The 14,048-nt window shown below is 42.6% G+C and overlaps 1 protein-coding gene across 1 annotated transcript in view; it reads left to right on the top strand.

The window, feature by feature from the left end:
* Positions 1-14,048, top strand: part of COLQ (collagen like tail subunit of asymmetric acetylcholinesterase) — a 39,436-nt gene that overhangs the window by 1,576 nt on the left and 23,812 nt on the right. The window contains exons 2-3 of the mRNA XM_028750865.2: positions 8,344-8,474; positions 13,409-13,507. Coding sequence (XP_028606698.2) covers positions 8,344-8,474; positions 13,409-13,507 — 230 coding nt within the window. The remainder of the gene's footprint in view (positions 1-8,343; positions 8,475-13,408; positions 13,508-14,048) is intronic.

Genomic DNA, 14,048 nt, shown 5'->3' with positions numbered 1-14,048 from the left:
GCTTTTTAAAATAATAATAATAATCCGGGGACTTTTAAAACTGCAATAGGATGACAGTGCTACAATGATTTAAGCTTCCCTTTGCTGCATTGTATTTAATAGATCTTTATGGAGATATGATAATTCAAAACAACGAAAACACGTGTCATTAGAAACACAGTGAAAATAAATCCAGAACAAATGCAGCAGACTGAAAATAGTGATCTAATAGGGCTTTCTTGGAAGACATTGATATTTGCACCAGCTATGTAAAACAGTTGTTTCAGCCAACCGCATCCTCCTATTTGGTGTTCATTCACAAAACTTGCGTGAACGTTGCAACAGGCAAGAGACAGAAGAACTGCATTGCAAGCGTTGGAGAAACGGGGATTTGGCGATGGTAAGGATGGACAACTAATAGCCCTGAGGTTGAACCCAGCTTCAAGATGTTTCCCACTCAGCCCCCAGCATAAATCCAATTCCCAAGTATCCCCCACATAGACATAGACAAATGGCTCTTTGCCATCTTCTCCTACCCACTGTGATCAGCAGGATAGATTATTCCTCTTTATTATGTGACTCGCCCAGTTTCTCCTGTGCAAGTGACACAGGGAAATTGGCTCTATTGCTCTGAGAAGAGAAGGTGTGGTAGGTGTGGTAATGCAACCTCCTATGTGTTAGGTCAAGTTCGGGCCACCTGTGTGCTAGCCATGAACCCTCCTGTTTCATTGCATATGGGTCACCAGAGTACCAAGGCAATGTATGTGCTCTACAATGATGACAAGGGCTCTCAGGGGTGATCATGTCAATGGCTCTGGGCATCTCACAGTTCCACAAGAGGCTCAACAGGACTAACCATGGTACCCGTAGCAGCAGCGAAGACGCAGTGAGATAGAGAAGTTTAACTCTTCCTGCCATACTCTTTCTCTACACACACATGCTCGCGCACACACAGACACATCATCTCATAGATTGCAATCTGTATTTTAACGGATGCTCCCATTATTTTCAGTGGAGGCTTCCCTTGAAATGCAAACGGTAAAAATATAAAGGTAAAGGACCTCTGGATGGTTATGTCCAGTCAAAGGCGACTGGGGTTTTGGTGACCATCTCGCTTTCAGGCCGAGGAAGCCACTGTTTGTCCACAGACAGCTTTGCAGGTCATGTGAGCAGCATGACTAAACCGCTTTGGTGAAACAGAACACCGTGACGGAAACCAGAGTGCACGAAAATGCCGTTTACCTTCCCACTGCAGCAGTACCTATTTATCTACTTGCACTGGCATGCTCTTGAACTGCTAGGTTGGCAGGAGCTGGGACAGAGCAATGGGAGCTCACTCCATCACAGGGATTCGAACCACTGACTTTCCGATCGGCAAGCCCAAGAGGCTCTGGTTTAGACCACAGAGGTGATTTTTAGGGGAGGGTGAGAGAGAGTCCTGAGGCTGCTCAGATTTCCCTGCAGCTGTTATTTACATAGCAAAAACCATGCACATTAATTGCAAACACACCATTAACATCACGTCTAGTTTTTGACCCTTAGTCGCTGGGTGAAGCCAGTGGTCCATCTGGATTAACTCAATTCAAAATGTGGCTTCTGTTTTTAAAAAGGGAGTTGACGACCAATGCTCTGTGATTTATGTCACAACAGGTTTTTTGTTTTCCTATTCATTGAATTTGGAGTAAACAGCAATCCTTTTGAGGCCTTTGAAAGTGCATCAACTCATCTCATGGAGTGCAGAGAAGGATCATGGTGGCAGACCTTGTCTGGTGTCAGGATAAGACCAGCAGGCGCAATTCTGATTCTCTTCCATTTGTCAAGTCTTTCATAACATCTTCATTAGGATAATTATTGTTTTATGTGTACTGTGGTACCTCGGGTTACATATGCTTCAGGTTACAGACTCTGCTAACCCAGAAATAGTACCTCGGGTTAAGAACTTTGCTTCAGGATGAGAACAGAAATTGGGCGGCGGTGGCTTGGCAGCAGCGGCAGGCCCCATTAGCTAAAGTGGTGCTTCAGGTTAAGAACAGTTTCAGGTTAAGAACGGACCTCCGGAATGAATTAAGTACGTAACCAGAGGTACCACTGTATTTGGGCTTATCATCTGATAAATGTTTGATGTTTTGTAGTAGCTGTCACTCAGCAGGAGGGGAGACTCTGTTTATTTTAGTGTGATTTCTAGTATAGTTTAATACTCACTTGTGTCTTTCATTGGCATGAGCCTTGAGTCCCAGATAATTATTTCTATCTGGCAACTAAAGGAAGCTTCCTTTTGGAAGACACTAGTTTAAACACTGCGCTTGCCAAGGGTAAGCCTAGGGTAAGCCTCATCGTACGAAACGGCCACACCATTCCTGAATGATGACTTGTCTTTCCCATCGTTACAAAAATACTCTCAGCTATTTTCCAGATATAATTGAAAACCAGTGGCCTTAGGGGCCTTTTTATTATTGTCCCCTAATGTCTCCCCATGGCAACCTAGGTCACAAACAAAGAGGCTTCGGCCACGGCATGGCGGTAACTAAGTGATCAGAAGAAAACAATATGGGAGCAACCGAGTTGTTGCTTTGCATGGGGTGTCACTGTAAAGAAGGGGGCATTTCGGTCTCGCTCTGGAAAAGAAATGTGCAAACTTGCAAAGTATACTTTTCGTACATTTCACCCGACTCCACCTCTCTGGCAGGATATGGCCAGGCTGTTCCTGGAAATGATCCTCTCAGCTCCGGCCAAGTGGATTTCTTGCTGCTGCTGAAGCATCGCTTTTAGAGGAAATGTTTCTGGGTGTTATATATTGCAAGATCAAACACATGACTGCGAGTCTGTGTTTCCACATGGTTATGTAGCAGTTAGCAGCAGTTGGGCGCAAAACAACAGGTCCTGAGGTGTGAACATGCACAGACGAGCCTTTTAATATATTTTATCTGGGGGGCATCTCTTTCTAAAAATATAATCATTACGGTATTGTACCTTGATGGTTTCTTCATATGCGGTATTTTTTAATCCTGTGGTACATGGTGCTATGATCCATGTTATCCTGTTATGTAAAATGATTACAAGAGATGCGATTGAGCAATTTAGGACATTTTGCACGGGGACAGGGGGCTTGACGTGGGTTGCCCAGGCTGAATGTCAAGAGGATTCGCCAGAACAGTGGTGAAGCAGCCATTTTTAAAATTTGGTTTAGGATTTTGAGGGACTGGTCTGATTATGAGGGACTGGACCAATGCTGCCTGGCTGTGTACAGGCTGGTGGGGTCATGTAATGCTACCTGCTGGTTTTTATATACAACCAGGGTGGATAAAAATCAATGGTTATTTTTAAAAAAAAAAATCGGATTTTTTGATTTAAATTGAATTTTTTAAATAAAATGCTTTTGGAGGAAAAATCTTTCTAAAGATAGTTTTCTATTTAAGTCACATTATAGTCCAAAGGCTATTCATCAGGAAATAAGGATTTAAGTTTTTCATGTGTGCAATTATTTAACAACATCAGTTAACAAACATGGATACATATGCTATAATGTTATTGTTTTAGTTCAGTAAATTGTTTAAATTGTTATTAAGGAAATGATTATTTTTCTCCTTCCAATGAAGTACAGCAGAAAAGTTGTCCAAATATAAACAGTTAACTTATTAAACCTCACAGTAATTTCATAATTATCGGTCTGTGCATTTCTAATTGTATAACCAAATCAGTAATTTTTGATATAACTGTAAAAACTGCTCTGGAAATTTATTATTCCAAAAATGAAACCTTCATCTGGTTGTAAATATTAAGGTTACACCAGCAAGAATGAGTCTTTCTGTGTAAAAAAAAAATATATTAAATTAAATCAAGTCTTACTGACTAGTGATTTAAATCATGATTTAAATCGATTTGATTTAAATCAAATCCACCCTGAATACAACCATACATGACAAAGATACCCCAAGTCTCTAGTGTGCTCTCTGTCAAGGAAATCTCACATTTGGAAGAGGCAGACTTTAAGGAGGAGTGGAAACCTTTGCTTGGATATTTAAAGAATATTTAAAGAACAAACATGTAAAAACGCAGGTAGTTTTAGAAAGGTAAGGGTGTGTTCACTGGGCTCTAAGGTGGTAATGTTAAGTTGTTGGATATCCCTGTTTCCTTTTCCCCTAGCTGCTCACATCAGCAGGGCTTCATTGGCACGAGATTCCTTTCTGTTTATGTTCACACCAGGGCACATTGACAGGGTGGGGATGTCTTTAAGCCACACCTGATCAATGTGTGCTTGTGGCATTGTCATCAATGCATGCTCACTGGTGTTGAGGCGAATTGAGGCACAAGAGGGCAAGAGAATGTCCAGGTTTCTAATGGGAGGTAGGGATAGCATGTTGTTTGTGTTGGTACAGTATGTATATTTATGGAGAGAGAGAGAATGAATGAATGAATGAATGAATGAATGAACGAATGGACAATTTGCTATTACTTACTGGCTGCTGACTTGGCTGTCTCACTTTGTCTAGCAGTTTTGGCCTTGTCATAAAGGCCCTCAGGAAGGGGAGAGATGACCTCTTTCACTTTATCCTTTGTCCTTTTCACTTTATCCTTTGTCCTTTCCTTTATCTTTTTTTTAAAAAGCTGTTTATTTGAAAACCTATTTTTCAAGTATATTGATATACACTATTGGCCAAAATTGTCCTTTACCTTATCTTTTTTTATTATTATTTAAAAAAAGCTATTTATTTGAAAACCAATTTCTCAAGTATATCGATAGTGGCCAAAATTGTGGAAACTAAAGAAACTAATTGAGGTAACTAAAGAAACTTGTTAGTCAGAAGCAACCCAGCAATAAAACCCAATTAACAGAGGCAATAATTCAATCTTGGTTTCACATTATTAAAGCTGCAGAACAAAAAAAAATTGGTTCACTCCATGAGAAGGCATTGTAAAGCCATAATTAAAGCTAAAGGTTATCCAGTTAAGTATTAACTGACATGCTGAGAATTTTTGTACATCTCATTTTTTCCCTATGTGTTTCACGTTTCTTCTTTATGACTGCTGTTGTAATAAAGTATGGCAAAAAGAAGCAGATGGCGCAAATCGTGACTGCCGTGGTCAAGTGTTCCGATGATGAGCGGCAAAACACCTGGATTATTGATTCTGTATCTTGTATATAGTAACTTGTGAGTCTGCTGTAGCTGGACCATAAAGAAGGCTGATCGCCAAAGAATTGATGCTTTTGAATTATGGTGCTGGAGGAGACTCTTGAGAGTCCCATGGACTGCAAGAAGATCAAACCTATCCATTCTGAAGGAAATCAGCCCTGAGTGCTCACTGGAAGGACAGATCGTGAAGCTGAGGCTCCAATACTTTGGCCACCTCATGAGAAGAGAAGACTCCCTGGAAAAGACCCTGATGTTGGGAAAGATGGAGGGCACAAGGAGAAGGGGGCGACAGAGGATGAGATGGATGGATAGTGTTCTCGAAGCTACCAGCGTGAGTTTGACCAAACTGCAGGAGGCAGTGGAAGACAGGAGTGCCTGGCATGCTCTGGTCCATGGGGTCACGAAGAGTCGGACATGACTAAACGACTAAACAACAACAACAAGTAACCAAGTTACTAGTGAGCAGCATTTTGTTCCTGTTCATCCAGTCAGCTTGCAACCAGATACTTCCAGAAAGTCTGCGTATGCTCTACAATATTCAAAAAGGAAACACACTTTTCCCAAAAGGATTCCACAGTTTTGGCCACTGGTGTAATATTGCAGATAATACTGTAGGAGCTGCACTGTAGCTGCTACAGCAAAGTTGCCCAGCTATAGACCCTTATGCCCATCCAGCAAGAAAAGACTATGGTTCTGCACAGTGCCAGATTTACGTATAAGCTATATATATAGCTTAGGGCTATAGCTTAGGGCCCCACTCTCTTGGGGGCCCCCAAAAATGTAAAGGACAAAAAAAAAACTGGATATACATTTCCAAAATATAAGATAAAAAAACCAAATAATATAAAACCTACCTACAGCAACAGTGTTTTGTGTTGTGTATGGACCTATTAGGCCGATAGATTACCGTATAGCATATATTCAACACACACACACACACACACACAAAAAAAAACAGCGACAATTTGTTATGGACAAAGGACAGCTGGACATATAAAGTAAAGGGCCCCATTACCTTCAGTAGCTTAGGGCCTCATCAAACCTAAATCCGGCCCTCGTTCTGCATAGTCTGTGAGAGAACAGTAGGGCAGCATCTGAGATAAAGGCAGCATTTCTTGTCAGGGAACTCCTGGAATTGATACTGAGCCATAGGGAAGCACAGATGCTACTGAGTACATGATCATAGCAGTTATATTATACGTTGGCCTTTTAATAGCAGTTACTCATTTGTCTTGTGACTGCACTGAATTTCAGCTTGGAAAGGTTGCCGGGGTTTCTCTGAACAGGTGGAAGAGCTGAAACGATTTTTCAGTGATGCTTTATTGCCACGGGCTCACCGAAACTGCAGCTCTGCACAGAGGCCAAAAATCCTGGTCCTACATTCTGGCTATAATTGAAAACAACAAGAAGTGGGCCTGGGTAGTAGGCATGCATGACAAAACCATAACACATTTCTTTTCAAAAGTGTGTGTGTGTGCAATCTGTCGGTATTTTGTGGGAGGGATTCAAGTGTATAATGGAAATCTGGGTTTAAGCAAATAAAATGGATTTTGAAGCACTCAGTTGCTTTGGCACAACAAAGTCTCCTTATCTCCCCACCATATCCCCATACTTTTTGTGGTTAGTAAAGTGCTGGAAGAATGAATGAAAAAGTGTGGGATGAATGCAGAAAGATGTATAAATACTACACAAGCAAATCAAGGTGGATTCAGAATGAATGGTCATCATTGTATAACCTCCCCACAAACAAATCAGAACAAATGCTCGGTAATCTAACCTGCATGTAGGGACGTGGGTGGCGCTGTGGGTTAAACCACAGACTTGCCGATCAGAAGGTTGGCGGTTCGAATCCCCACGATGGAGCGAGCTCCCGTTGCTCGGTCCCAGCTCCTACCCACCTAGCAGTTTGAAAGCACATCAAAGTAGAAGTAGATAAATAGGTACCACTCTGGCGGGAAGGTAAACAGCATTTCCGTGCACTGCTCTGGTTCGCCAGAAGCGGCTTAGTCATGCTGGCCACATGACCCAGAAGCTGTACGCCGGCTCCCTCGGCCAGTAAAGCGAGATGAGCGCCGCAACTCCAGAGTTGGTCATGACTGGACCTAATGCTCAGGGGTCCTTTACCTTAACCTGCATGTAAACTTTGTGGAAGCAATTCAGGATGAATACTGAATAACAGGCTGTCTGGAGATGCCCTTAGTAACTCTGATCTGTATTGATGACAGCGCTGTTGCTGTTAAGAAAAAATAAAAAATATATATCATTTCAGCTTGGAAAGGTTGCCGGGGCAAATATTCCAGAAGTGTTGTAATTCATTTAATCTATGTTTTGCCTTTCTGTATAAAATATATTCCAGGGGGCTTCCAAGAAACACAATTGAAGCAAGTAAACAATACTAAGCAACAATGCAAAACAACAAGAGGAATTTCACAAAATGTGGGTGATAGCCAATGTTTGTCATACTCACAGTCGACCCATTTAATCGACAAGCTTATGTTGATTTCAGGGGTCTGCTCTGAGTGTGACTTTGTTGAAGATCACCTACTATCATTTTAGGCAAAGAGACAGCTGGGGCAAAACTATGGTTCCTGTCTGAAGGGCAGCAATGACAGGGTCAAGATTATGGTCCTGTGGATCTCAGGAACAGCGCAGCAAGACTTGGCTGTAGCAGAGAGGGCGCCATTTGCGTTCAGAGCTTGCCAATCAGAAAGTTGGTGGTTCGAATCCTTGCGACGGGGTGAGCTCCCATTGCTCTGTCCCAGCTCCTGCCAACCTAGCAGTTTGAAAGCATGCCAGTGCAAGTAGATAAATAGGTACCGCTGCGGCGGAGAGGTAAATGGCGTTTCCGTGTGTTCTGCCACTCGTCATTGTCTTCCATGCACCAGTAGCAGTTTAGTAGCTGGCCACATGACCCGGAAAGCCGTCTGTGGACAAACGCCGGCTCCTTCAGCCTGAAAACGAGTTGAGCACTGCAACCCCATAGTCCCCTTTGACTGGACTTAACTATGCAGGGATCCTTTACCTTTTACCTTTTCAGGTAGCAAAATATTGTGGACTGTCACTGGAGGATTTCTTAGCTGCCATAGTTGGCAAAACCTTGAGTGGTGGGAGTGCATTTCTGTGACGCAAACATGCTGAATTTTATTGTGCTCAAGCCGCCTCCTTCATTCTTTAAAGAATCGTAATTAATTCTTAGCCCGTAATTAATAGACAAGTATTTTCCCCCCAACAGCCTTCCCTTGCTTGAACCAGAAGAAGCAGGTTAATAACAACAGAGTGTGCTCGTTTCTTGCCCTTCCTCCTCCTCCTCCACCGCCACCGCCATTATTTCCTCCACCACACTTCAGGCAGGGATGGAATTCTGTAAGTATGGCTTCAAGTGTTTTTTTTCCTGTAAGCTTATCCTTCCTTAGCAGTTGCAGTAAACTGCCCTGCCACAGAAAGTGTGACATAACTCTTGGTGACCAGAGATGTAATGTATCAGAGGTGCAAAATGCAATCTGTTTAATGGTCTGGGGTTGCTTGTGGGCACATCTGGAATTCTGAGAGAAAACAAGGATAACATTCCCACTGGCTGCCTTCACCCCCCCCCCCGCCCCAGACAACTAGAACATGGGTAGGCAAACTAAGGCCCAGGGGCCGAATCTGGCCCAATAGCCTTCTAAATCCGGTCTGCGGACGGTCTGTGAATCAGCATGTTTTCACATGAGTAGAATGTGTCCTTTTATGTAAAATGCACCTCTGGGTTATTTGTGGGGCCTGCCTGGTGTTTTTACATGAGTAGAATTTGCGCTTTTATTTAAAATGCATCTCTGGGTTATTTGTGGGGTATAGGAATTTCTTCATTATTATTTTTTTCAAAATATAGTCCGGCCCCCCACAAGGTCTGAGGGACAGTGGATTGGCCCCCTGCTGAAAAAGTTTGCTGACCCCTGAACTAAAAAGACAAAGTGTGTTCACACATGCACAGAAAACAGAGAGAGAAAGAGACTTTGCTTTTCCATAGAGTGGGCAAAATGGATCCTCTTTAACTGATATGATTTTACACAGGGTGTTAAAAAAATTATGATGGGATTTAAGCTTACATATGTAGATTTCACAACAAAATCTGTAGATCCAGTGCTTGCCAGCACCTCCAAGAACAAGGATCCAAGGCACTGATACTCATGGATGTTGTTGATTTTTACATACCTAAATGTTGTTGATTTTTACAACAGAACCAACTAAAAACCCACCAAACACATCTGTAGGCAACAACATGACCTTGGATGGTATTTTGAGGCGATGCAGTTCTCTAGGCAAGCTGTGTTTACAAAAATGCATATATTAGTGAAAATTATGCATAAAAATGAATGTTTTAGTGAAAATAACGAAAGTGCATTATATGAGGATAACTTGCTTGCAAAAAAATGTGTATACTAGTTAAAGCTGCATACAGACATGTGTTTATTGGAGAAATTCAAACTAAAATACAGATGAATGTTTATGAGGATTTTCAAAAAGGAAATTCGCAAATTGCTACAGAAATGTGGAGAGCCAATTTTAAGATTGGAAAACTGAGAGAACTGAAAAAACCAAAGCTGATAGATCCTTCCACCCGTTGCCAGGCTTCTTGTTTCACACTAATGCTGTACTTACACCCACTGGTGCTGATGCCCTATCATCACCCAGTGAGTGTCATTATCAATCAATCAATCAATCAATCAATCAATCAGTTTATTCATTTATTTATTCTGCCCTACCCATCTGACTGGGTTGCACCAACCACTCTGGGCGTCTTCCAACATAATATAAAAGAACACAACATAGCATCAAATACAGTGGTACCTCGGGTTAAGTACAGTGGTACCTCAGGTTACATACGCTTCAGGTTACATACGCTTCAGGTTACAGACTCCGCTAACCCAGAAATAGTGCTTCAGGTTAAGAACTTTGCTTCAGGATGAGAACAGAAATCGGGCTCCGGTGGCGCGGCAGCAGCAGGAGGCCCCATTAGCTAAAGTGGTGCTTCAGGTTAAGAACAGTTTCAGGTTAAGTACGGACCTCCGGAACGAATTAAGTACTTAACCTGAGGTACCACTGTACATAATTTGTTCTGGAGGTCCATTCTTAACCTGAAGCACCACTTTAGGTAATGAGGCCTCCTGCTGCTGCCGCGCCGCCGGAGCACGATTTCTGTTCTCATCCTGAAGCAAAGTTCTTAACCAGAGGTAATATTTCTGGGTTAGCGGAGTCTGTAACCTGAAGTGTATGTAACCTGAAGCGTTTGTAACCCGAGGTACCACTGTATTAAAAACTTCCCCAAACAGGGCTGCCTTCGTATGTCATAGAATAATTTATCTCTTTGACACCTATAGATAAGATTGTGCCGCAAATGTAGAAGGTACAGGTTTGAGGATCGGAGGTGGGTCAAAAAATATGCTTCATGTCATGTATACATGTGTACATGTAGCTGCCATATATTATAAAAACTTCTTGTGATTCCTGAGGCTTCCTACCCTCATAACCCTACCTTCCCTCAACAACTTTCAGTACACGGTCCATAAAAGTTTGACCTAACATACCTAACACGTCACACAATATAGCATTTGTGTTGGTCATTAGGCTTCTAATGTATACCACTGGTGGGGGGATGACATAGACTCAAATTCTGTTGGCACATGGATCTCCAATTATTGGAATACCAAGGTGACCCTGTTTCTTGACAAAATGTTCTGTGAGACAGTCCAGCTCCTGATATATTTTGCACGGTTGCCTATTGGAATTTCCCTCACTCCCTTATATGATGTTAGTTTTAATACCTCAAGAGCCACAAACCTGTTGTGTAATTTCCTGGCAGTCACTTGGCATTTTACTGCAAGTGAAGGCAGATGACAAAGAATTGTACAAAATCAATCTCTCTCCCTTTTATACCACTCAATCAGTCACCCTCGCTGTAATTGCTAGGTCGAAATTTAGAGCATACGTATTGGGAAGAAGTCCAGTAAATGAAGGAATGCCATTCTTTGTAAAATCTGTATAAAGAAGCTGAGAATTTCAAGTCAGACAGCATCGTTGAACTTTGTGCCAAGGGTACATAATGTGAAATAAAGCAAATTAAGATGCAACTCAAAAGCTGGCTGCCGAGGGGTTGTTGAATGTGGCTGTGGAGTACGTGCCATTGCTGGAGTGAAGAGGGAGGTGGAAGTCTGGATTTGGCCACCGAGACTATTTAACACCGGTCCTGAAAGACCTACATTGGCTTCCAGTACGTTTCTGAGCACAACTCAAAGTGTTGGCGCTGACCTTTAAAGCCCTTAATGGCCTCAGCCCAGTGTACCTGAAGGAGCGTCTCCACTCCCATCATTCTGCCCGGACACTGAGGTCCAGTTCCGAGGACCTTCTGGTGGTCCCCTCACTGCAGAAAGTGAAGGTACAGGGAACCAAGCAGAGGGCCTTCTTGGCAGTGGCGCCCGCCCTGTGAAACGCCCTTCCATCAGATGTCAAGGAAATAAACAAATATCTGACTTTTAGAAGACATCTGAAGGCAACCCTGTTTAGTTGATGTTTTATCATGTTTTTAATATTCTGTTGGGAGCCGCCCAGAGTGGCTCAGGAAACCTAGCCAGATGGGTAGTGGTATAAATAAATAAATAAATTATTGTGTGTGTGTGTGTGTGTGTGTGTGTGTGTGTAATTTTTCATTAACAACTCCAATATGGGCCACATTATTATCATGCCAAATCATAATACAATTTATACAGCTAATTATACATTCCAAATTCAACAAATTCAGTGATTTCCCGTGTTCTGATCATCCGGAGATAATTATTCCTAAATCCTGCATATAATCTCATATATAATCCAAATACAGCAATTCTGATCTTCATCCTTTCTTCTATTTTTGCAGCCACTGATGTAATGACTTCCCTCGTATTCAAAAAACCCATCTCCATTAACTTGCAAGAGGGATTTAAAGCCTGTAGTTTTCTGTGTAAAATATTTTATTATTATTATTATTATTAGTAGTAGTAGTAGTAAGTGGGGTCGCACTTAGGCCGTCAGAGACCTCCAGTGCACCCGCAAAAAAACTCCATAGGTGTTCCACCAATGGAGGGGAGAGGGGTAGCCTTGAATCCACAGAACCTAAAGTCCCAATTTTACCCTGATGTTCCTGAAACTACACCAGATCTGGAAGGGAGGAGAGAAAAAGTCAGGTCTCCCACGTGAGCAGCCATAGCTTGGGATACCATAGAATTTCCATCCAACTGCTCTGCCATTTACCCCACCCAAAAACATTTGAACTCTTACCAACTGAGAGAATGATAATACTGTGGTTTTCTCCCACCTTTCGGTACATGTTTCGAGAGGGTCCTAAGCTGCTGTTGGAAATGAGAGATGGAGTAAAGGATGTAATTTTGTGTAGCCATCAAGAGGGAATCCTAAAGGCATGGAGCATAGGATTTTCTGCTGTGTACATTTCAGCTGCAGCAAAAAATAATAATTATATAGCACAGCTGGATTTGTATGCAGTCTTCTCGATGAGCAAACACTAGCGGTTCAGCAAACAATAACTTGTGAGGGGGAATAAAATCTAGGTCTTGTGTCCTTTCTTGTTTTATATATATATATATAATTATACATCCTATAATTGCTATTTGATAGATGGAATAATTTGATTTAGTTTCTGTGTTTATCCACCATCTAATACAACTTCTTCCCCACTGGCTTTGCCAAGGAGCAGAATTTGGCTTCTTTTAGTCATGCAGTCTGTGTTGCACTCTCATGCAGTATGAATTATTAGGAGAAGCTATTTCTGGGAACATCTGCTACTTGGAAATTGAGCTAGGAACAAAATAGCCTTGTGTATTACTTGGGCTGAGGAGGATGAGCCATATAGTACTGGAAAGACTAGTACAGTGGTACCTCGGGTTACATACGCTTCAGGTTACAGACTCCACTAACCCAGAAATAGTTCCTCGGGTTAAGAACTTTACCTCAGGATGAGAACAGAAATCGTGCTCCGGCGGTGCAGCGGCAGCAGGAGGCCCCATTAGCTACAGTGGTGCTTCAGGCTAAGAACAGTTTCAGGTTAAGAACGGACCTCCGGAACGAATTAAGTATTTAACCCGAGGTACCACTGTACTGGAGTACTAGTACTCCTTTTGCAACAGTACTGTATGGAAGATGGAGAAGTGCAGATGAAGAAAATCTAGTTCAGCCATGCAAGAGGGTGTTTAAAAAATGTGTCCTTGATCAAAGGTTTACTCTTCTGCTGTGGTATTTAGTGATCTCTCTCCCTTTTTAAAACTTCTTAGATGTTGTCTCTGAACCTGAAAAACCTATGTCAAGAGCTTCAGATAATACAATCTCCATGTGTAGAATCTCTGTGCCCTCCAGGACCTCCTGGGCCACAGGTTAGTACTTCCTTTTAAGGTAAAGGTAAAGGGGACCCCTGACCATTAGGTCCAGTCGTGGCCGACTCTGGGGTTGCAGCGCTCATCTCACTTTATTGGCCAAGGAAGCCGACGCACAGCTTCCGGGTCATGTGGCCAGCATGACTAAGCTGCTTCTGGCGAACCAGAGCAGCACACAGAAACACCATTTACCTTCCCGCCGGAGCGGTACCTATTTATCTACTTGCACTTGACATGCTTTCGAACTGCTAGGTGGGCAGGAGCTGGGACCGAACAATGGGAGCTCACCCCGTCACGGGGATTCGAACCGCCGACCTTCTGATCGGCAAGCCCTAGGCTCTGTGGTTTAATCCACAGCGCCACCTGCGTCCCAGTACTTGTTTTTAGAACACCCCAATTCAGATCCTTTAGACAGGTTCCTCAGTCTTTCCTCTTTCCATACAGTTGAGAAGGCCTTCATTCTTCAATACTGTGGCAGGTTAGAACATAACGGCAGCTGGGATTCCTCACCCCCTGTGCAGTATGGTACCTCATTTAAATA

The sequence above is a fragment of the Podarcis muralis genome, chromosome 12 (assembly GCF_964188315.1).
Source record: "Podarcis muralis chromosome 12, rPodMur119.hap1.1, whole genome shotgun sequence".
NCBI lineage: Eukaryota > Metazoa > Chordata > Lepidosauria > Squamata > Lacertidae > Podarcis > Podarcis muralis.
Note: the sequence above shows the minus strand (reverse complement) of the source record. Positions and strands in the feature narration are given on the sequence as shown.